General features: G+C 39.4%; 1 protein-coding gene across 1 annotated transcript in view; it reads left to right on the forward strand.

Annotated features, from left to right (window-relative positions):
* LOC106059661 (uncharacterized) overlaps positions 1–25,653 on the forward strand; it is a 176,830-nt gene that overhangs the window by 81,507 nt on the left and 69,670 nt on the right. The window contains exon 4 of the mRNA XM_056022660.1: positions 7,094–7,296. Coding sequence (XP_055878635.1) covers positions 7,094–7,296 — 203 coding nt within the window. The remainder of the gene's footprint in view (positions 1–7,093; positions 7,297–25,653) is intronic.

The following is a 25,653-nucleotide window of genomic DNA, read 5'->3' on the forward strand; positions in this document are numbered from 1 at the left end:
TAGGTTCATCATAGTGTGTTTGCATGTACTAAGTTAGAGCTTGCCTGTGCAGGTAGCCAGTTGTTTTGGGTGCAAAACTCTTATATGAGTTTGATTTATCTTTTGGGAACAAGTGTTCTGTATTTGTACAAAGCTAATATCAGCTCACTCTGTCTGTCAGTCTGTCTGTCTGTCTGTCTGGTACTAATTTTGAACACGTTATTTCTTCCACTTCTCATTCTCGGTTCAAATTGAAACTTTGAAAAATTGTTCATTGTTCCTAACAAAAATTAATCAAAAAATTAACCAATTAGTTGATCAATAATTTGATTTTGTTGGATGTCAAGAATGGAAAATAAATCTTACAGTATTGAGATATTTGGCTGTAAATATGGAGTTCTTTTCTTATATATGCCTTTTAAAAATATTTTTAGCGTTCCCCGAAAGGGGAAAAGACGCTTTTAGCTTTGTGTGGTCTGTCCGTCCGTCCGTCCGTTCATCCGTCCATCCCGTTTAGATCTCGTAAACTAGAAAAGATATTGAAAATCCGACATCGTGATATTTTAGAACATTCAAAGTTCTGATGCTCTTTTTTTTTCTGACACACAGAACACCAAACTCAAAGAATGGGAGATTTTTAATTTTTTTTTTTCCTTGAGGCTTTGAATAAGAGATTGACCATTTACAGAACAATTAGATTATCATGATACGACATCAGTTAGGTCATCGAACTTCTTTACTCTCACCTATCTCTTGGTCTGCTAGACTGTTGGGGCACCACACAGGATCTGTCAACCTTCTTTCTACATTCTTTTCTGTCATTTGCCTTTGATTTTCATTCTGATGTTCTTTCTGAAAATATTGAAACCTGCCTTTTTACCTACATGGGTGGACCGCTTCGGGGGGCCGATTTTGAGTTTTGTGTTTCCACACAAACTGTCTTTGTAACCTTGTTTAATTATTATTTTCGATTCTTCTTTTCTTTAATTATTTTTTTTATTTTTCTGCTTGTTTCATATTTGTGTTTCTGATTAGCTTTACAGATTTTGCATTTATTAGTGATGGCTTCATCGTCACAGACTTTTTTTCAGTCATAGAACATAAGACATAAGTCATAAGACATAAGTCATAAAGGCCTAATTGGGAGACGCAATGTCGCGGGCAAACTTCACACGTGAAAGAAGAGCCTGGCTGTTCGTTGGAGGAACGATTTTATCAAGTCTGTCTGTCTGTCTGGTACAAATGTTGTACATGTTATTTCTCCCACTTCCCATTCTCCAATCAAGTTGAAACTTTGCAGAAATATTTATTGCCGATGTCAACACATGAGTCAATTACTAGAATTCGTGGGGCTGGTTTAGTTTGAATTTTCACGAACTATTAAAATCTTGCTGCACTTTTTCCCACCGTGGCTCAAAATGGACGACTGACCAGGCTCGGTATGACAACTGACCAGCCTCGGTATGACAACTGACCAGCCTCGGTATGACGACTGACCAGCCTCGGTATGACAACTGACCAATGTTACCCAACGCTCTGGAAAGTTACTTTTTAATCTTAAAGTTTCCATGGCAACAACGCTCGGCCATTTCTAATTATTTTTAATTAACGTGACCAAAATATTTCGTGAAAAAAAAAAAAAATAAAAAAAAAATAAAATTGTGATCGGGATGTGAGTATGAAGTTTATTGAAAATTATTGACAGAATTTCATTTTTTTTCTAAAAAGTATTTTTGGCTTAGTAACCTTAAGCCTTGGGTGTCAACATTTTATAGTAACTTTTTCTTGACCTACTTTGGAAACGAGGCTCGTTGCGTTCTAGTGGAAAAGAAAATTAAACAAAAGAAAAATCAGTGTGCGTGTGTGTGTGTGTTCGGGTGTGTGAATATTTTTTCAAAGAGTAAACTAACAACTTCTCTTTTCTACTCTGTCTCTGTCATTCGTTCACTTTCTCTCTCCCTCCTACTCTCTGTTTCATTTCCTCTCCCCCCCTCTCTCTCCCTCTCTCTCTCTCTTTCACTTTCTCTCTCTCTCTCTTTCTCTTTCACTTTCTCCCTCTCTCTCTCTCTTTCACTTCCTCTCTTCTCTCTCTCTTTCTCTCTCACTTTCTCTCTCCTTCTCTCTTTCTCTTTCACTTCCTCTCTCCCCTCTCCCCCCTCTCTCTCTCTCTCTTTGACTCTCTCTGTTCTCTCTCTGTCATTCTCTCTGTCTCACTTCCTCTCTCCCCTATCCCTACATCCCTCTCTCTCTTCCTCTTTCACTCTCTCTCTCTCCCTCTTTCACTCTCTCTCTCCCTCTTTCACTTTCTCTCTCCCTCTTTCACTCTCTCTCTCCCTCTTTCACTCTCTCTCTCTTCCTCTTTCACTCTCTCTCTCCCTCTTTCACTCTCTCTCTCCCTCTTTCACTTTCTCTCTCCCTCTTTCACTCTCTCTCTCCCTCTTTCACTCTCTCTCTCTTCCTCTTTCACTCTCTCTCTCCCTCTTTCACTCTCTCTCTCCCTCTTTCACTTTCTCTCTCCCTCTTTCACTCTCTCTCTCCCTCTTTCACTCTCTCTCTCCCTCTTTCACTCTCTCTCTCTTCCTCTTTCACTCTCTCTCTCCCTCTTTCACTCTCTCTCTCTTCCTCTTTCACTCTCTCTCTCCCTCTTTCACTCTCTCTCTCCCTCTTTCACTCTCTCTCTCCCTCTTTCACTCTCTCTCTCCCTCTTTCACTCTCTCTCTCCCTCTTTCACTCTCTCTCTCCCTCTTTCACTCTCTCTCTCCCTCTTTCACTCTCTCTCTCCCTCTTTCACTCTCTCTCTCCCTCTTTCACTCTCTCTCTCCCTCTTTCACTCTCTCTCTCCCTCTTTCACTTTCTCGTACTCATCATTTCCTCTCTGTTTCTCACACACTCTCTCATTTTTTTTTCTTCTTTATGTTTTTTTTTTTTAAACTGACAGACATTTAAGTTTAATATATCAAACTTTAGCTATCCCATAATTTTAGGTCATCTTACCACGACTATGCAAAGGCGTTTCCTTCTGGTAAAAGTCGAGTTCAGCAAACTATCGAAAATAAACTTGAAACGTGAGATTCTTGAAGCGTTTGTATTGATAACAGGCAGACGACTAACCTATGACCTTGACCCTAATGGTTCCGTCCAGGTATAAAGTTACTAAATAACAAGCAAAATATAACAATACTTTTTATTTACAAAAAAAAAGCTTATCTAAAGGGAAGAACTCCAGGTTGTCGAAGTATGCTGGCGACATGAATAGTAAAAGTAAACTTTCCCTTTCAGACCTTTTGGTCTATAGGGCAGATGATGTAAAGGTCATCTGTTTCTGTGGCCTACAGTTGACGAGGGTGTCATGTGGCCAGATAAACGACTTTTACATTTCCCCTACCCGTTAGAGCTGGGTGGACTCCCAGTCTTCACCAGGATTCGAACCCGGAAGCCAATATATCTCAATGATGTAGGATTTATTTCCCCTTTTTGATATCAAACAAAAAAAAAAATACCGGTAATTAATTAACTGAGTTGTGTATTCGTTTAAAATGTATACACGTTTTGTTAGATACAAGAAATAGTTGTGGAAAATTGATCCGAGAATTGGTGCTGGAGAAAAAAAAGAAGAATTAATTCCCTGTTTATGTATCAAACAAAGTAATTATCAGCAATTAATTGACTAATTGGTTAATTTCATTTTTTTTATTGATTCATTTTTCGTTAGATAATTGCGTAAAATTTCAACTTTATCCGAGAAAGGCTGTAGGGGGAAACAAAACAAAATTTTACCTGACAGACAGACGTACAGACAGAGGTGATATAAGCTTTGTAAAAATAAAGTTGGCATCGATTTACAGGTAGGGAACAATAACAAAGAGACATGCGATGATAATGGATAATAAATAGCTTTGTGGCTCTTTGAATAAATTACAATTATCTTTGAGGGGCTAACATGGGAAGACAACATCCGAGCATGGACATTGAATGAAATTCGATCCGAGGCGACGGACAGACAGGAATGGAGAAAGACGGTCGACTGATCCTGTTATGCGCCCTACAGGTGCAACAGACTAAGAGACGGGTGGAGGTGAAGCTGAAGACATGGTCAGAGAGTCCACAAGTAGCGAATCTCTTTAACTCTTTCTCTCCGTAATTATTTGTCCACGTTTTGAGTGCATTCTTCGTTTTCGCTCATTGCTATTTCACTCCCCTGTTATGGTTAAGCTGCGATAACTTTGTCGTTTGCTGTCAGAAAATGTTTTAATTGGTATAGAGTTAACTCTTTTTCTCCGTAATTGCTTACCACATTCTGGTGGAATCAACGCTGGTATCGTCAGTTAGGAGAGAAAGAGTTAAAAATGAATGCATGCCCTTTTTATTTAATGCTAAGTCAAGTGTATTAAATCAAACATTAATTTAATGTAATGACTTCAAATCAACGCTGGTATCGTCAGTTAGGAGAGAAAGAGTTAAAAAGGAATGCATGCTCTTTTTATATAACGCTAAGTAAAGTGTATTAAATCAAACATTAATGTAATTTAATGACTTCAAATCAACGCTGGTATCGTCAATTACAAGAGAAAGAGTTAAAACAAATTTTGATTAACATTTGAACAATTTCTTGAATGTGTCTTGCGAACTTTATCCAAACTATTTCAACCAATCTTGCAAACGAGTGCGACAGTGCGTGACAGCGTCTGTGTGTGACAGCGTCACATTGAAGGTATGTAGCAGATGATATGGTTAAGAATTTCTGTGACAGTGTGTACATGTGACAACGTGACCTTGTCTGTGACAGCGTGTATGTGTGACAAGGTCGAAGTGTCGGCGACAATATGTATGCGTGACTTGGTTTGATTAAAAGCCGTTGAAAGGTCGCATGGTCAAGACGTGTTTGTCACATACTAACCACGTGACTGACGGACATACTGGACATGTCATCGAGTGAACAGTCCACAACAACAGCTCTTAGGGAGTGGGGGGAGGGTGTGGTGACATTAAAGGTAAGGACCAGCACTCTTAAAATGTCACTTGGTCGTTAGATGTAGTCATGTAGTCATCTACCCACACGCATGGAATCCATCATTTCCTTGACATGCCTTTTTTTTTTTTCATGTCCCGACCTTCTCTAATGTCGCGATTGTTTGTTCTTGTCACGTGCTGGTCACGTGATCCCCTACTTTTAACGCTAAATAGTCCTCTTTGAGTATTGATATTTCCCAATCACCTCTGACGCTGGTCTTTCAATCGAGAGCGTTAAAAACAAGCATGTCATATCACCCCGTTGATGTCAAACTAAACAGATAACAGTTTTCCTTATCGAGTTCTATTTGGTATGCAGGTACTAGTATTCGAGCCTCTCACAGTCCTAGAACGACTATGGTTAATGTCGAACACTTATTCATGTGACTGTGGAGCTCTATTTAGGAGAGACTTTGCGTCCACATATATCGCAGGTTAAAGTGGCTCTCGCTTTGGTGGTAGAGGAGCCGGCTTTTTTTTTTCGTATGTCACGCTTTTCTTCCAGAGCTTAGGCCCATGTTTTTCGCTGTCTGTACCTTTCTTGGTCACGGTCTCTCTCCATCTAGAACCATTGGGAAGACATAGCCCTAGACCTAACTAGATATAAGGAGACGCCGCTGAGAAGGTATACTAGTAAATAGTAATACTTGTATTTATACTGCGCTGTCAACAAACATTAGGTGCTGTAAAAACAGAGGTAAAAGGGTTAAACAAAAAAAGATTTCCCTTTCAGACCTTGCGACCTATAGGACCGATGATGTAAAGGTCATCTGTTTCTATGGACAGGTGTTAACTCTTTCTCTCCTAACCGACGATACAAAACGTTGACTCCATCAGAATGTGGTAAATAATTACGGAGAGAAAGAGTTAAACTCTTTAACCCTCGGCCATAGAAACAGATGACCTTTACATCATCGGTGCTATCGAACGTAAGGTATGAATAAGAAACTTTACATACTTTTACTAAAGTAATTTGACTCTGGCAGTGTCATCCATACATCCATTTTAACTTATTATTAAAGGGTTCCTGGAATTCTCCTGAAATTATAAAGTATAAGAAAAAGTCATGAAAATCTCCTGAGATTATTAAAATCTTCAGAAAACTGATGCAAATCTTAAAACAGACAAAATTGTCATTTCAATATATGGAAAACGCCAATCCTACTCGCGATTAAAAAAAAGGCATTGTCAGTTTTCAGTTAATAAAAATGTAATAATAAGCCGAATTTTAACCAAAACTAGAACTTCAAATACCTAATTTAATTCAATAGTCACTAGCATACAAATAAAGATCTAAATCTATCTTGACCTCTTATATAACAAAACAAAAACAAAAGCGATATATTTGTGAGTCGATAGTAAATCTAAAAAGCAAATCTGAATGTTAATTGGCTTTTTGTTGGAAAACTACTATCTACTGTAGTTGGCTCGTAAAGTTAATTTGACCGTGATTTTGTACTTAGTAAACTATGAATAAAATGGAAAGACGAATTTATTTTTTAATACAAAATCTTAATTTTTCACTTATTATCCTTATCACAACTAAAATTAGGCCCCGCGCAATCAATTTCGCATAGGGCCCCGCAACCTGTAGGACCGGCCCTGCATCCCAGTGTTACTACAGCCCATAGAGGGCTCTGGCCTGCTTCAACACATTCCTCCATTCAGATCTCTCCTGGGCCTTTCGTCTCCACGCCCTAACCCCAAGCTGTTGCAGATCTGCCTCCACATCATCGATCCATCGCATTCGGGGTCTGCCTTTGGGTCGCCTGCTTTTTGGTTTTTGCCTGTATACAATTTTCGCTCTTCTGTTATCTGCCATTCTTTCAAGGTGACCTGCCCAACGTAGTCTGTTCTTTTTTTTTATTTAATTCAGTCACTAGCGGTGGGTCTTCATACAATTGTGCGTGTCCTCCACCCCGTTTCATCTTGTATTGCATTGTAGATTTTCCTAAGAAATTTTCATTCCCAAGTATTGAGTAGATTTTTGGTTGTCAGCAGTGCCATAGATAAGAAAAGTAATTAATTTCTACAATAATACAATTAATAATAATTCAGCTACATATAATAGTTTTCTTAAATTTTTGTCTTTTTTTTTTCTTAGGAGAGGTTCTAACTCTAGCATGGGGAGCAGGCGGACCTCCTTCGCCTCCGACACTGACAGACGGGGCTCAGCGTCCAGCATGGGAAGCCGCCGGACATCCATTTTCTCGGACCAGTCGGACAGGAGGGGCTCCGCGAGCAGCAAAAGTAGCAGGAAAGGCTCGGACGGAAGTAGAATCGATGACACGGATGTATCACTGGCAGGTAATGACGTCATTGTTTTTTGTGTTGGGGAAAGTAAAAACATGGAACTGGTTCTCAAAATACCATGTACATCACTCATCTTATCTTATCTTATCTTATAAATTACACAGTTTGCTTCCTAACTGAAGGTAATTCTGTCCTAAGCGTATTCCCATGTTAAATTAGAGTCTTACATTTTAATTATAAACTTATACTCTGCTAAGTCATTGGTTTTCCTGGCTGATTCAGGCAACCCGTTTCATGATCTAAAAAAAATGGGGAAGAAGGCGCACTTGTTGAGGAAAGTCAAAACATTGGACTGGTTCTCAAGATACTATGTACATCACTCATCTTATCTTAACTTTTCTTATAAATCACAAAGGTTCCTTCTTAACAAAAGATAATTACGTTATACTCGCCGGGCCGGACTTAGGCCACTGCAACCTATGCGACGCAGTGGACCCCGCACTTTCATAGGCCCCGCGCTAATTCTATACTTTTCCGTATGTTTTGTAATTTCTGGAGATTTCCAGGAGCTCCTGGTAAATCAGAAGGCCGCGGAAAATCAGTTATAAGTTATAAAATGGTATAATTTCATAATTTATACACCTATAATTATCTCAGGTCCTATGAAAGTGCGGAGCCCACTGCGGTGGCCTAAGGCCGGCCCTGCAAACTAGCGGCGTATGCTACGCCGAGGGTCGACTAGTTATAAATAAAAAGACTGATAGAAATATCAAATGATAGACAGAGGCTAATGAATGGAGGGTGCCACAAAGGGCAGATAATCTACTGTGACAGTAATGGGGGAGGTAATTCAGATAAAACTTGACCACTATTGATCCTCACCGCCTCCTCAAACAGAGTTATGGTTTATCACTACTGATTATCTCCCATCTTCCGTCTCATCAAATTACCTCCCCCTCTCCCCTCTCCACTCAGCTGACAACATCTACTTCTATCACATTAGACTGTGTCCCCTTGTGTTTCATTAGGCCCATGCTAATGCTCAGACTACAGACTCACTTCGGCCTGGACTTTCCCCTGGATGGGTCGGCTTCTTAGTGAGGACAAGTAGGTCACCTCCGTCCATAGAAAACAAAAAATACGAAGAAGAAAAGAAACGAAAACTGTTTTTACAAAGCTTATAGCATCTCACTCTGTCTGTCTTTCTGTCTGTTCGTCTGTCTGTCTGGTAAAAAAATTGAACATGTTTTTTTTTCTCCCATTTCCCATTCTCGGATCAAGTTAAAACTTTGCACAATTATTCATTGAACCTGACAAGACATGAATCATATATATATATATATGGATTTAGTCTCCTTATTATGTTTTGACACTTATCTTTACTTACACTTCCCATTCTTGGATCAAGAAGCGAGAATCTGAGGCTTTATAATGCATTGTGGGCATGAATTTCGAGGGATCGGATAGAATGAAGGTCACAAACGAAATGGGTCAAGGGTACGAGGGAGCTGGGTCAAGGTCCCTTAGAACTGGGTCAAAGGCCGATTATAACTAGGTCAAGGGCCGGATAGAACTGGGTCGTTAGCCGGATATATCTGGGTCATAGGCCGCACAGCCCGAAGGCCGCGGTTTGGGTATTACTACGTTAAAGAAAGATAAAACTGAAACATAATATTTTAATATTTTTATTTAGTTTTAGTTTTAATGCCAATTATTTAGCTTTTGTTTTCACTATGTTTCAATTTTTTTTTTATTTTTATGTTCTTCAAATCATTTTTCATAAAATTATTTTGTCCTTCACGATGTCATATTTATTTATGTTTTCTTTTTCTTTTTGTAATGTTGACGACAACTTGGCTATTTAAGAACACTAAACATGAAAGCATTTGATAAAACGAAAGTAAGTTTATTTCAAATCAGGATTTGTTAACCTGTACTTGTCTTTAAATCATATTCCCAGAATCCGAGTGAGCCAGAAGGCTTTATAACGCCGATGTCTCAATGCAAGATTGCATTTAAGCGTTTCAGTTCCGGTTGTCGTAATCTGGGACATAAACTATCCATCGCACCAGCAAGCTTGGGGGACGATTATATACGAAGGAATGGCGGGAACAAAAAATATCCCATAAGGCTTTGCGGAATAATGGAGATTAGGATTAAAAGTGCATGTCGGGATGATGCAATTCCCTGAGCCGGAAGTGTCGTCACAAGGTCAGAGGCAGACGATAACGGAATCTTTTTCTAACCGCGAAGCTGACAACATGACGATATGGTCAGCGTGCAGATCGTCTGCTGTCGTTTCATTCAATTTTCGTGCAGATATCATTTAGATCTTGCCGTCTAGAAGAATTGTGCTTTTTAAAAAAAGCGTTGGCATTTTGATACAAAGTTTTTCTGAGTGTCAGAGTCATTTGTACAGCAGTGGCTCTTTGAGGTGGACTCCGACACTATAAACTGACTCAAATACAAATTGATAGTGGGAACAATATTGTAGACAATCTTCTCGCTTAGGTCTATGTTTACTGCCAGGGCTAGTAGCGCTTTTGGACGCCTTCAAGCGACATCCAATCGTTACAGCAGGCCTGAACAAACGATGTCGCAACATGTGGGCAGTTTAGACCAATAGCTCGTTGCCACGTCACAGATCTGAACACGTGCTGGATTTTCCTATAGGCAACATACGCCATAGCTTAGGTTCCAAAACTTGTTTGGGGGCAACTCGAAAATAGTTCCATGGATATTTTCAATCCTGTTGAAGAAAAAGCATAGGGAAATTTGTAGCATGCGCCTTATCAAGTCTAAATCCGATCCTGAAAGTATAGACTCCCAGCACAAAGACATATTAGCTAACTCTAGAACTTAAATCAAACTGCTTTTTGTACACCCCCCCCCACCCCGAAAAAAAAACAAAAAAACAAAAACAAAAACATGTGTTTAAGAAAAAAGGGAGGAGGGCGACTATACTGATCATGGATGGCTGCCTTGGTCATGTGATTTGCGCGCTGGATTGTCGTTTGGTCGTTCATTTATATTTAGATTCGGACAAGGTGACCAGTGGTCCAATATTAGAGATGGACAAGGTGACCAGTGGTCCAATATTAGAGACGGACAAGGTGACCAGTGGTCCAATATTAGAGACGGATAAAGGAGTAGAGCCTAGAACCATAATCTTCAAATACAAAATCTAATAAAATACTCAGAAAGACACAAAGATAAAGGTACATTTCTTATTCCATATGCTAGGACAAATTTGTACAAGTACTCCTTCTTCCCTAGTGCTATTAGAGCATGGAATGGGTTGCCTGAGCTAGCCAGGAAAACCAGTGACTGTATTATTTAAGTCATTGGTTAACATGCATGACTAGATGCATGACGCGTAGGACGTAAACATCTTCTTTTTTAAAGTAACGTCTGTATTATATAAGACAAGACAAGATAAGACAAGATAAGACAAGATAAGACAAGATAAGACAAGATAAGACAAGATAAGACAAGATAAGACAAGATAAGAAGATAGAAGACGTACTGGGCTCGGACGGTCAGATTGCGGCTGAGATTACTGTGTGGATAGTTTGAACTAAATAATGAGTAGGCTACACCTCTGGGGCGCCGTTTAAAAAAAAAAAAGGAGCGCCTGTAAGCTGGTGTATGCCAATAATGAAAATGTGCTACCAATCTGGGATTGTGGGAATGATATTAACTAAGCTGCACATTATTTTATGTTCCCGAAGCGAGGCCTCCAGTGAAGCAGTGTAGATGGCGCTGAATTGAAACCGAATCTCTTTGAACGGAGGTAAACAATCTCACACGAAAGCCGTTTCCATGGAAACAATAAACATATTCGATAATAATCTCCCCTCAAAAACCATATAACTGTTACATAAAAATAATCTGTCTCCGGCTTGACCCGAACCAATGATTTTATGGATAGCTCTCGGAAAATAGATTTACTAATAGTTCGATTTAGATATACTTCTTGAAGTTGATGTCTGCTGGAAAGAGTCAATCAATTTTTTATTTTTAAATTCTCCCCCCAAGCAATAAGTTCGAAATAATTGCTTGAGGAGTGAAAAAAGCGTCAATCTCCAAGAGGCCGCCATTGTTTCCCCACTGTCTGTATTGATTTATCTTCCCTTGTTTGGAATGCATGGCAACCGTAAATCAAAGCCGACAAAAGAAAATACACAGGCGGCAAATGTCAAGGTCATTCTGTTTGACGGAATCTGATTTTTGCTAGCGTTTGATGATTCCAAGTCGGCTGACTTGTATGGAGATTATGTCATCTTCAGTTCTGGCGGTAAATTGGGTCTCTGTGAACAACGAGTCAACTACTGAACAATTAATGACTAGAGAAACGTATGACCTTACGAGCATAAAGCCACATTAAAACAAACGATTCATGAACCGAGCAACAAAAGAAATAACTGCAATACTTAGACGAGAACAGTGATGTACAAACCAAGGCCATCGGGCATTATCCGGCTTGTAATGCGGTGTATCCAGCTCTTCGAAACCTCTTGCCCTCTTGCAAAGTCGCAAAGGTTTGGACAAATTAACTGAATTTTTAGCGGCACCTGAATAAAAAAAAAGAAAAACCGCTGTTAGTTTGTGTGTTCTGTCTGTCCGTCCGTCTGTCACGTTTAAATCTCAAACACTAAAATCCAATTTCATAATGTAAAGTTCTGGTGCGACGGCTACTTTTTATCTTTGAAAGCGAACCGTTTGGTTTTTAAATTAGATATACAAGCCGTTTGTTAACCCCCCAACCATTTTATACATTTTAATACTATGTGATGTGTTTACGTTTGTTAACCCCCAACCATTTTGTCAACTCTAATACTATGTGATGTGTTTACTGTTATATCAGCTACCAACTATTTTCACTCAGTTATTTTTTATTTTTTTTTAAAAGAATACATTTTATACTGACATAATGCAAGCAATATTTAAAACATGATTTCATAGCAGTGGCTAATGCTATCTTATGTAGCGAACATTGTTGATTGCATACCGATGAATAGATCTCAATAGCAGTTCCACATAGAAATCAACAGTGCGTGACTAATTTTGACCAAACTTGATTCTTGCACCGTTCCGGAATGCGTAGGTAGCAGGATATGTTGACCTGCTGTTCCGTCATTGTTTGATAGTTAGCGACATTTATTGGTTGTGGAGAGCACGAGATACACTTGTTTACGGAGAGTATGATGTTGCGCGGGGGAATCAAGGGGCCACAGTTGCATTGTGGGTAAAGAAATCTCGCGCTGATATCGCGAATGTCGTGGGTTCGATCCCCATACTGACCACCAATTATGTAAGGCTTAGTTTGAATGAGTGTGGTTCACGAGGGACTTAGAGGAATAGATATAATCTAAGATTAATTATGCATTCCAGTATGTTCGGTCAGGCGATAATTTTTCCCCAATGAAGTCCCGGGACAACTAATCTCCACCAGTTGACACCGAGAGGTCCTGGAGTTCTGTTAGAATCACCACAGACTGAAAAGATAAAATATAGTATCTGTGATCACCTTTTTTATATGTGAGTATTTACTTTTCTCTTATTAAATAGTCCCCAGTACAAATAAAGCAACACGAGCCACTCCAACTATGATTATAACTCTCACACCAAGGAAATTAAAAAACAACAATTCTTTGCCATGTAACGCCTTCATTTGGTCAAACCATTACCTTATAAAAATATAATAACAATAAAAGTTTTACTTTAAAAGCAGAGATGTACTAACCAAATAACCATCAAATGATGCAAGTATCATGCAAGGATTAGCAAATCGACAATTAAGGGATAACCTAGGCAACAGCAAAAGAAATAACAAATGATAAATTAGAAGGGATTTAATATAATAATTTTTGAACTAAAAGTGGTAATAAAATGGGAAATAAATAATTGGAAATTGTAATATAGTTTACTGAAAATAATAATATAGTTTACAATTTAACAAATCAGAAAATAAAAGTGAAATAAGAAACTTTGATTTTAAATCTCACACCAAGGAAATTAAAAAAACAACAATTCTTTGCCATGAAACGCCTTCATTTGGACAAACCCTTACCTTACAAAATTATAATAATAATAATTTTATTTTTTCATTTTAAAGGAAAAATATGCTTAATAAATATTGAAACCATCAAAGACGGAAAACTGATCCAAGGATTAGCAGATTAACACCTAAAGGGGAACTAACCAACAATAAAATTAAATGCACACCAGTACATACATGACCGCACCCACATAAACAAACATATATATAATATATACACACAGTTATCTAGTACATAACCACAAGGGTTAAAAACAAGGTGTTGAAGACTTCTGAGGGCGCAGTCCAACACATTAGGTAACTACCCAAGAACACATAGAAATACCTCCTAATACAAGCCAAACCTTTATTTTATGTAGATAATTCCATTAAGTCAAATGCATTTGCAATGAGAAAACCACTACTGTAATACTAAAAATATACCTACATGTATCCCACAAACTACGTATCCATTCTTGCAACAACGTACAAACACCGACATACATATGCATATAGCCCCAAGCACAATTCTATACTCACCACTATACAAACCCAAGACCTTCCCTTTACCATACCATCCTTTACGTTCCCTTAAAGCTCTCGAGTTGAAAGTCTACAGTTTGTCTAAACATAATCTCTAAGCCATCGGGTAGGAACTTTGTATTCTCTATAACAATTTTCAGTCTAGTATTCCAAACAAGTGTCCTATACTCTGCCAAAATAATGAGATTATAATTCCCAAGAGCTTTATTACGTAATTTGGGAACCTTGTTTAAAAGGATCGCCAGATTAACATCCACATCTGAGTCACTATTAGCATTTAACACTAACAGACAGTATTTTACACCTTAGAAAACAACGGACAATCTAGAAACAAATGTTTCTCTTCCACATCGACTGACATGTTACATAGTTTACATTTACCACAGATTTCTAAAATATTGACCTTCTTGCACTGAATAAATGTCATGCCAAAAATGAGCCTATGTTATTCCCCTAGCCTTGGGCACAATGTGCTTATAATGAAGGTTTATAAAGGAATCCCTAAACTCTGTTATACCTCTTTCCTTTCCCCATTTGATTCTGAGACCCAAGTTCTCCTTAAATGTGTACTTTAGCGCCGTGTAAATTTCCTTGAGATTAGTATGTGTTCATTATCCAAAAGAGTTCGTGAAACTGACCTATAAAATGGGTGAACAAGTGCACCAAAATAATGTGGGGTATCATTCCGAATTGTGAGTAATCGCCCCATTCTGATTCCATAATAATACACTTCTAATGGAAACTTTATAGAATTTCTAACTATCTGTCCAACGAACTGAAGTCTTACTGCCTTGATCTTGACTCGAATATCCTGTCAATTAATTCCCTCCGTATTTTTTAAATCTTGGATCAAAGTGTTATGCTTGATACATGTAATTGTGTTTCTAAAAATGAAGCTTCTAATTATTGTGTTCATTTTGAATATGAAATTACGAGGATGTTCTATTATAGTCGCCATATAAACCATCCATGCAATGACCTTATTATTCATCAAAATCTCCATCCCAAAAATGGTAGACGAGGTATGCTTACACATTTTAATAAAGTTACAGGTTTTATTATAAATACTGTCCCACTGGTCTTTGGAATAATAAAATGAATTACTATTCCAAACTATACCCCAGATCTTGACTCTGTCCACTACTGTCAGGTTGAGCGAGGAGGTATATTTAAACTTCAACTTACCCAGCCCCATAATGGATGACCTTCCTATGTTAATTTTTGAACCGCTAGCCAGTCCAAAAGATTTAAACTTGTCCAAAATATTGATGACATCGCTCTCGCTTGATAGGAAAAACGTATCATCAGCGTGAGCTTTTAATTTAACAACAGGTGTTGGGCCAGGAATACTGCTACCTACAATTGCACTGTCTACTCTAATAGATTCCAGAAGAGGATCCAAACAAAGCGTGTAAAGAAATGGTGACAACGGACGCCCCTGGCGAACTGCCCTTTTCAAACCTATACTCGAACTAAGGGAGTGATTTATTAACAATTGACTTGTTGCTCCCTAGTAACCTAGCCTAATAAACCCCAGTAAATAAGAACCAATAGCCTAATAAACCCCAGTAAATAAGAACCAATAGCCTAATAAACCCCAGTAAATAAGAACCAATAGCCTAATAAAACCCAGTAAATAAGAACCAATAGCCTAATAAACCCCAGTAAATAAGAACCAATAGCCTAATAAACCCCAGTAAATAAGAACCAGTAGCCTAATAACCCCCAGTAAATAAGAACCAATAGCCTGATAAACCCCAGTAAATAAGAACCAATAGCCTAATAAACCCCAGTAAATAAGAACCAGTAGCCTAATAAACCCCAGTAAATAAGAACCAATTCTACTCTTGTCCAACACCTGGAACAGAAATGAATGGTCAACTCGATCTAAAGCCTTTTCCTGGTCAATGGACAGAAGGGCAGCGTTTAGGTTCGAATCTTTGCTAAAACGGATGAAATCTCTCAGAAAGTGATTCATTTCAAGAATATTATTTTCAGGATTGCAGCAGAATTGGTCATGTCCAATGAGTTGAGGAATTAGAGGTTTTAATCTAAGAAAGATCATTTTCACTAACAACTTATAATCAGTATTCAATAAAGGAATAGGTCTGTAGTCATTAACAGAGGTGTTGTTATCCAATTTCTTTGGTATTAGTGTAATGTAATCCTCAATTGGGCAGGAAATTGTCCAGACTGTAAAGCATCACTATACATTCGCAAGAGAAGAGGGCCTAGTAAAGGAAAAAAGGGCCCTATAAAACTCAAATGTTAGTCCATCAGGGCCAGGTGATTTGTTGTTTTGTGTTAAATGTAGAGCGGTTTCTAGTTCTTCTAATGTAAAGGGAGATTCTAAATGTTCTTGTTCAAGCTCCGGTAACTGTCTACAACAGTGATACCCAACCTAACTCTATCTGCGGGCCATTTTAATTTCCAACACTAGTGTCGCGGGCCACATAGTGGAAAAGATACAAAACCTTAATGAAATTGATCTGAAACTGTTTTTATTTCAAATCAAGGCTCTAGAACAGCGGTTCTCAACCTTTTATGCTCGGCGACCCCTTTTTACAATCCCCCACACTGCCCCGCCCCCCCCCTCCCACACACACATACAGCAAAAGAAGAATTGACAATAACCATCCATATTTTCGATGGTCTTAGGCGACCCCTGGCAAATCGTCAATCGACCCCCAAGGGGGTCGCGATCCACAGGTTGAGAACCCCTGCTCTAGAACTTACATTGAATCGAATATCTTGAGTTTGTCTTTACACTTCCAAGCAATGGCGAAAGTTCTGTTTATATTTTGTTGTTCTTCATAAAAACAAACATGTTGGCTAGGAATGGTATCGTTTCCTACAAAAAATGAAGATCCGTTCACTTTTCTTAGTAGATTCTATAGTCCTATTTCATGAACGCACAAATGTTAAATGTTTATGCTAGTAATCCATTAGAAAAAAAAAGTGAGGGCCCTAACGTAGGTAAAGATACATTATGAAAATTTTATTTTTGGGTGGGCGGGGGAATTTTCTATCTTTAGTGCCGACGTTTCGACGGGCCGGAATTGAAGCACGTCGCGGGCCGGATCTGGCCCGCGGGCCGTATTTTGGGCATCACTGGTCTACAATATTTCAAGGATCTATTCTGTATTTCTCTATCCGTAGGCTCATCGCTATATATTTCTGTGACATGACGCGTGAACGCGTTGATAATCTCCTCCTTGCTCTCAGTAAAGTTTCCCATAGTGTCAACTATCTTAGTCTATTGCTCTAGTCCTTTGAACGTTTTGCTAGATCAGCGGTTCTCAACCTTTTATGCTTGGCGACCCCTTTTCACAATACCCCACTTTGCCGCGACCCCCCCCCCCCCCCACGCACACACACAGCAATTGAAGAATAGACAATAACAATCCATTTTTTTCAATGGTCTGTACACCCCTGGCAAATCGTCAATCGACCCCCAAGGGGGTCGCGACCCACAGGTTGGGAACCACTGTGCTAGGTGGATAGGAATATTTTATTGGGACCTTCATTTACATTATAGTTTTTACAGCGGACTTCAGCTTTCTTATAAATATAATTGTTTGATCCCTCCAACTCTAGAAGTATGTTGGTTCTAAGTACCTCATCATCTGTGCTCGAGAGAGTACGTTTTAAGTCTATCCTGTTCCTGCGTGTCTGTATTAGTATAGCTAACTTTTGGCTTTGTCGCTTGACAAATGCCTTGAGTAGTGTCCATGTTTTGATGCTTGACGGATGCTTTGAGTAGTGTCCATGTTTCAGAAATTTTTGTGTTTGGTACATTTAAGTCCTGCGAACAGGCGCTGATTTAGTATGCCGACTGTCACGTACATAGATATCTCCAGTAGAATTTTTAATAGGCAGTCTTCCAGTGAACTTAAAAAGAGTAGATGTCATAGGAATGAAATTCAAGATTTTACAAGATTTTATTCGGTCAACAAACATTTGAATAATTATAGTGCGAGATAAGTTAAGTATAGCTAAGAGAGAAAAAAAAATTAGCAGTAAATCTTGGTCCATTGTTTTATGGTTCCGTATTACCCTTGAGACATCTTTCAGTGTAAAAAGTTATGTCCCTTGAGACACCTTTCAGTGTAAAAAGTTATGCCCCTTGAGACATCTTTCAGTGTAAAAAGTTATGCCCCCTGAGACAACTTTCAGTGTAAAAAGTTATGCCCCTTGAGACATCTTTCAGTGTAAAAAGTTATGTCCCTTGAGACAACTTTCAGTGTAAAAAGGTATGTCCCTTGAGACAACTTTCAGTGTAAAAAAGTTATGCCCCTTGAGACAACTTTCAGTGTAAAAAGTTATGCCCCTTGAGACAACTTTTGTGTAAAAAGTTATGCCCCTTGAGAAATCTTTCAGTGTAAAAAGTTATGCCCCTTGAGAAATCTTTCAGTGTAAAAATTTATGTCCCTTGAGACAACTTTCAGTGTAAAAAGTTATGTCCCTTGCTATTTCTTTCAGTGTGGAAAAAAAAAGCAAATAGACAAACTCATTATATTGGTCCCCCCCCCCCCCCCGAAAAAAAAATCGCATATGCCATAATATTGTTTCTTACGTCAGAATCTGCTTAACCAATCAAACTGATCTTTTCGTGGTCCTGGCTATTCCCCCCCAATCAATGGCATCCAATCAGATTCATTGATAAATGCAGAAGCTGCCACGAAGGATAACTCTCGTCGAAGCATTCTTCGCATCAGGGAAATTAAATCTGAATAAGAGTTGTCTGTTCTTTTTTTTAACCCCATGTTATCTCTCCGACATGTGTTAGAATTATTATGGAGTCATCTGCCTCCTCTACCCCGATCAACACATTACAGCATTGTCGGCCATTTTGGAGAAATAAGCGAAACTTTTTTTATGCACTGCACAGTTTAACGTCTGCTGATTTTTTTTTCTTCTTCTTCTTAATCCCAAGAGAGTTATCGACCTTCTTGAATGTATGAATTATGCACAGGCGCAGATAACTCCAGGGAGTTTGACTTCTGTGGAAGGCGCTTCTCTCGCTTAGTTCACAGATAGCAATATCGTTGGGTGTAATCAGAGCTGGTGCTGTGTGGGCACGTTGTTTTTTTAATATCAAAATATCAACACTAAACAATATTGATACAGGTGAATAAGTGAACAAACATTATAGCTTACAGTTGTTTCAGGAATCCTTTAGTTTTGGGTATAGTTGTTACAGGGAACATATCAATTAGTATAGTGTATAGTTGTTACAGGGCACATATCAGTTAATTTTAGAGATAGTTGTTACAGGGAACATATCAGTTAATTTTAGGGATAGCTGTTACAGGGAACATATCAGTTAATTTTAGGGATAGCTGTTACAGGGAACATATCAGTTAATTTTAGGGATAGCTGTTACAGGGAACATATCAGTTAATTTAGAGTATAGTTGTTACAGGAAACATATCAGTTAACTTAGGGTATAGTTGTTACAGAGAACATAATAGTTAATTTAGGCATAGCTTACAGGGAACATATCAATTAGTTTAGGGTATAGCTGTTACAGGAAACGTATTAATTAATATCTGGTATAGTTGTTACAGGGAACATATCAATTAGTGTAGTGACACTGTAGTGTATATTTGTTACAGGGAACATATCAATTCGTGTAGTGTATAGTTGTTACAGGGAACATGTCAGGGAACATTTTTAATACGATCGCAACATAGGAGTCCACAATCTCTGCTCACTACACACACACGTACACATTCAAGCAAGACTTATGAATCAAACGCACGCGCAGATAGAAAGAGAGAGAGAGAGAGATAGGATACAGAGAGGTAGGGAGTAAAAAAAAAAGAAAGATAGACAACAGTATCATTAAAGAGGAAGAGAAAGACATAGGAATAAAAATGATATTGATTTTCAAAGAGGAAAATGGAAGAGACTAATGAGATAAGTGAAAGAGAGAGAGAAACGCAGAGAGAGAGAGAGAGAGAGAGATGAGATGAGAGAGAGTGAGAGAAAGGTATGGATAGATAAGAAAGAGATTGTATAAATACATATATAAAGAGAGAGAGAGACAGAGAGTGCGACAGAGATAGAGAGAGACTGAGAGACAGGCAGAGAGAGAGAGAAGGACAGATAGAGAGACAGACAGAGAGAGACACGCTCAGACGGAGAGACACAGAGAGAGACAGAGAAAAAGAGAGTGCTAGAGAGACAGAGAGAGAGACACACACACAGAAACAGACAGAGATAGAGAGAGGAGAGAGATTAGAACAATCGAGTGGAAAAAAAAGAGATTAGAAAATCGTGAAAGAGGGAGGTAGATAGAAAGAGGGAGGTAGAGAAAAAGAGGGAGGTAGTGAGAAAGAGGGAGGTAGAGAAAAAGAGGGAGGTAGTGAGAAAGAGGGAGGTAGTGAGAAAGAGGGAGGTAGTGAGAAAGAGGGAGGTAGAGAGAAAGAGGGAGGTAGTGAGAAAGAGGGAGGTAGTGAGAAAGAGGGAGGTAGAGAGAAAGAGGGAGGTAGTGAGAAAGAGGGAGGTAGTGAGAAAGAGGGAGGTAGTGAGAAAGAGGGAGGTAGTGAGAAAGAGGGAGGTAGTGAGAAAGAGGGAGGTAGAGAGAAAGAGGGAGGTAGTGAGAAAGAGGGAGGTAGAGAGAAAGAGGGAGGTAGTGAGAAAGAGGGAGGTAGAGAGAAAGAGGGAGGTAGAGAGAAAGAGGGAGGTAGTGAAAAAGAGGGAGGTAGAGAGAAAGAGGGAGGTAGTGAGAAAGAGGGAGGTAGAGAGAAAGAGGGAGGTAGAGAGAAAGAGGGAGGTAGAGAGAAAGAGGGAGGTAGTGAGAAAGAGGGAGGTAGAGAGAAAGAGGGAGGTAGAGAGAAAGAGGGAGGTAGAGAGAAAGAGGGTGGTAGTGAAAAAGAGGGAGGTAGTGAGAAAGAGGGAGGTAGTGAGAAAGAAGGAGGTAGAGAGAAAGAGGGAGGTAGTGAGAAAGAGGGAGGTAGAGAGAAAGAGGGAGGTAGTGAGAAAGAGGGAGGTAGAGAGAAAGAGGGAGGTAGAGAGAAAGAGGGAGGTAGAGAGAAAGAGGGAGGTAGAGAGAAAGAGGGAAACATAAGGAAGACGGAGAGGGAGACGGAGACGCTAAAATAAATGTTATTCCTTTGTTCAACGCCCCCATCGTTCTACCGGGATTCAAAACAAACCGAGGGAATATTTTCTGGTCCAATTAAAGCCAGTGTCAGATCGATATGGAACGGTAAGAAATGTTCGAAAATCTACAAGAAATTAAAGGCCAACATGAAGAAAAACGTAACAGATTACTGCCGATATTGAACTTATAATATTGATCTATTGCGTATTTCAATCGTGTCTGCTTTTTCCCGCGGCCATCTTTGACTTCGATCTCTTGGACCATCTTTAAATCCATCTCTTGCACCATCTTTATACGAAGCTCTCCAGCAATCAAGATTATAGATTTATGTAAACAAGATAGACAACTGCTGGAAGCCATGGTGTAATTAGTTATAGAACTTGATTGGAATACGTTTATTTAAAGAATAATGGGCAGAGATTGTGGAAATTGCTATTTACATATTGGAGAAAGCTATTCGATCTATGACAACTTGGAAACACAGACGTCTAGATTGTAATCAGAGTTTGACTAATTAAACATGTTTAGAACATTTTCACTTCACAAAAATGTGTAGAACATTTTCACTTCACAAATGTGTAGAACATTTTCACTTCACAAAAATGTGTAGAACATTTTCACTTTACAAATGTGTAGAACATTTTCACTTCACAAATGTGTAGAACATTTTCACTTCACAAAAATGTGTAGAACATTTTCACTTCACAAATGTGTAGAACATTTTCACTTCACAAAAATGTGTAGAAAATTTTCACTTCACAAATGTGTAGAACCTTTTCACTTTACAAAAATGTGTAGAACATTTTTTAACAGAAGCAGCCTGTTTAACTCATCACGAATGTAGCAAGAAAACAATTCGGAATTCTTGACACCGATCCCACTTCAGTGTGAAATAGAAGAATAGTATTGGATACCTATGGTTGCATGCGGCTTCAGAACGAGACAGCTGGAGGTCACTTGCATATGCCGCGGGATACACATTTGAGACCAAAAGAAAATCCGTTGCAGAGGACAGACGCAGACGGCGAAAAGAAAATCTAACTCTTCCACCGGCGGACAATGGTTACGTTGCTGAGCTTGTCAATTGTAGTCAAACTGAATTCCATTAGATTGGATCAATAAAAATTATCGTATCTTATCTGATCTTATAGCGTTGGCTGTTGCGAGATATGTAGGTCACAGTCGGGGCTGCGTAGCCTCGGCAAATACAGTATTCCTCATCAATCTTCGGACTCGTGACAAGCCTTAGTATTGGATACATCGATCTCATTGCAATACTCTGAAAACAATCGACAGTTTAAATCACTCGATTTCACAAAGTTGATAGCACTAACATCGTTTTCTGTTGTTGTTTTTTTTCATTCTTGTGACAGTAACTAATATTTGTCGATAAGTTTTGATGACTTTTGGTGATTTTTGGTGACTGACTTTTGATGACTTTTGATGACTTTTGGTGACTTTTGGTGACTTTTGGTGACTCATTCTGCACCAAAAGTTGAAATCCAGACCAACCTCCGAGCATTTTTGCAGACACTTAAAATATTTTTTTGCAAGAGATTTTATACTTTTTAAGAAATGAAGGCTAAATTGTGTCAGATACGTGCCAAGCTGTAGTAGTCGTTTCTAGAAGTTTTAAAAAGAAAAACTCTGCTTTAAAATCGCTATCTTCACGTAAATCAGTAATTGTGATCCATTTGCTATTCAGCTATCTATATATATAAATCTCTTCATGGCTCAAGAGTTTGGACAAGAAGTAAAAGAAAGATCACTCTTTTATTTCTGCAAGTCGGACGAAATAGAGTTACCCTACGAAAAAAAAAAGAGGGGGTGGGGAGAACAAGTAAATGGAAAACGCCAATCCTACTCGCGATGAAAAAAAAAAACAACGGCATTATGCAATACCCGTAATTGTGTAATCTGGTGAAAGAAGCTTCTCGAGCCTCAAACTAATTCAGAATTATTTGAGGCCAACAATTCTCGTAGATAGATTGAATTTTTGTGATTTTATTAAAGGCGTTACTGTTATTAAATGTGAATATTCGTTTGTTCTAAATCTCACTGCTCTGTTTTGTGTCTGTTCCAGTTTCTTAATGTTTTCGTTAAGTTGAGGGTTACTAAACAGGAGATGCATATTCTAATATTGGCTATACCAAGGGTAACTATCATTTTAGTTTTATGTTCTTATTTGGATATTTGCAACAGTAATGCACGCCAGTGCGTTCAACAGTAGACATGCAATACGATTGCCACTATGCAATTTAAAAGCAGATGCCAGAATGCGTTTGCGTGCAACTCCAGTTATCGAAATACAGTGTGCATTTGAATGCACACACCTTCATGAATTCCCCTAGTGCAGAGGTTCTCAACCTGTGGATCGCGACCCCCTTGGGTGTCGATTGACGATTTGCCAGGGGTCGCCTAAGACCATCGAAAATATGGATTGTTATTGTCTACTCTTCTATTGCTGTATGTGTGTGTTTGGGGGGGGGGTCGCGGCAGAGTGGGTGATTGTAAAAAGGGGTCACCGAGCTTAAAAGGTTGAGAACCGCTGCCCTAGTGTATCTAGCGAGTGCATAGAATCCACTCTGGCATTGAGTAAACTTGTTCTACAAATTAATCCCTTCTCTACAAAGGAAACATGAAATGTAGTCTAATGTACTCAGTGCAAATATCAAGTTTCCAGCTGTGTCTATAGCTTCCAGAATACTGGCTCATTAATCAAACGCTTGGGCGAGTGATAACATTGCAGACTCCTGTGTCCCACGAGCACCAGGCCCCACAGGGCGAATGTGGAACAGACGATTGAAGAAAAAAAAAAAAAACTGGGTATTAGGCTAATAACATAGACTTACCCAGGGCGCCAATTAAGATTCAACAAGTTAACATTGTGCACCCTGGGTGAATATTAATCTACAGCCAATGAGAGAGGCAAATCGCTAATCATAACGCTAACTCAGACTGTTTTATAAGACTGATGCGTTAGTTAGGCCGCTTGCACATTACACGGTTTTCGACGTACGGGCCAGCTACACAGACTCTGAGGCAAACGCGACTAAAAACATGCTTACACACAAGACGGCTATTAGTCATTCGGTCACAGGAAATGGAACAGTATGCTTTACATGTTTCCGATGTTCCTTCAGAATTGAAGACTGCTGCCCTAAGTTTGCTGAACTGTTGGGGTACCACATATGATCTGTCGGTTAAGACTAAGAGGAATGGAGAAAGACTGTAAACGGATCTTGTGTGGTTCCCCAACGGTTCAACAGATAAAAGGATAGGGGAATTTGAAGAATAGCTGAAGTAACACTCGCGTGTGTGAGCGCGTGTATGAGAGTGTGTGTGAGCGCGTGTGTGAGAGAGTGTGTGTGAGAGTGTGGTATACTAAATGACCAGAGTGTGAATAGAAATGTCTATTTAAAGGAGAATGCAAAAAAAAAACAAAGGCTTTCTTAAGGCCTAGATCTACATCTAGATCATTTTAATCTAGAACTGGGAGGTTCAAGGAATGATCAGATTGTGTACGTAGGCCTCTGTGTGTGTGTAGGCCTGCGTGTGTAGGCCTGTGTGTGTGTAGGCCTGTGTGTGTAGGCCTGTGTGTGTAGGCCTGTGTGTGTGTTTAATACCAATGAAACTCTGGAAGCAAAGTCTGTGTGTGTAGGCCTTTGTGTGTGTAGGCCTGTGTGTAGGCCTGTGTGTGTCGGCCTGTGTGTGTGTTTAATACCAATGAAACTCTGGCAGCAAAGTCTGTGTGTGTAGGCCTTTGTGTGTGTAGGCCTGTGTGTAGGCCTGTGTGTGTCGGCCTGTGTGTGTGTTTAATACCAATGAAACTCTGGAAGCAAAGTCTGTGTGTGTAGGCCTTTGTGTGTGTAGGCCTGTGTGTAGGCCTGTGTGTGTCGGCCTGTGTGTGTGTTTAATACCAATGAAACTCTGGCAGCAAAGTCTGTGTGTGTAGGCCTTTGTGTGTGTAGGCCTGTGTGTAGGCCTGTGTGTGTCGGCCTGTGTGTGTGTTTAATACCAATGAAACTCTGGCAGCAAAGTCCCTAACACCGCAGAGCAGAAACAGACTTTTTGCTCCATTTTTTTGTTTTTTAAACTCTCCAAGGTGATGATAAATGTGCGCTTGTTGTGCACGTGACGTCTGACGTCAGAGGCGCCGTGCATAAACTTTGCTCCATTTGACGTCATTGATCATTTTAAACCTCAGCATGTAATTAATCTCACGCTAATCGTCCCTCTCTCTCCCACCCCCCACCCCCTTTCTTTTGCTCCTATCAGTTTCGACGGCTATCGCAGAGACGGCCAGGCTTTGAAACATGTCCCCCCCCCTCCCCCCCCCCCCCCCCACCTACACTTTTGCAATCCCTGTACTTTCTCCACCTTCTCTGATTGACAAATTGGCCGGAGACAAATCGAAGCTAATGGCTTAATTATTATTTTTTTAAGGTGCGGCCGTGGGGGGGGGGGGGGGGGGGGGGGCGGGCATTTTTATCGATTTTTTCGGAAAACGAGCGATTGATAAATGACAAACATGCAGTGGAAATAAGAGAGAGAGAGAGAGAGAGAGAGAGAGAGAGAGAGAGAGAGAGAGAGAGAGAGAGACAGAGAGAGAAAAAAAGAGAGATAGAGAGAAAGAGAGAGACAGCCAAACAGTGACAGACCAGAAAACAGACAAACAGCAAAATACAGTCAGATCAGAAAATAGACAGGCAGACTG

Source organism: Biomphalaria glabrata, chromosome 3 (genome assembly GCF_947242115.1).
Source record: "Biomphalaria glabrata chromosome 3, xgBioGlab47.1, whole genome shotgun sequence".
NCBI classification, from domain to species: domain Eukaryota; kingdom Metazoa; phylum Mollusca; class Gastropoda; family Planorbidae; genus Biomphalaria; species Biomphalaria glabrata.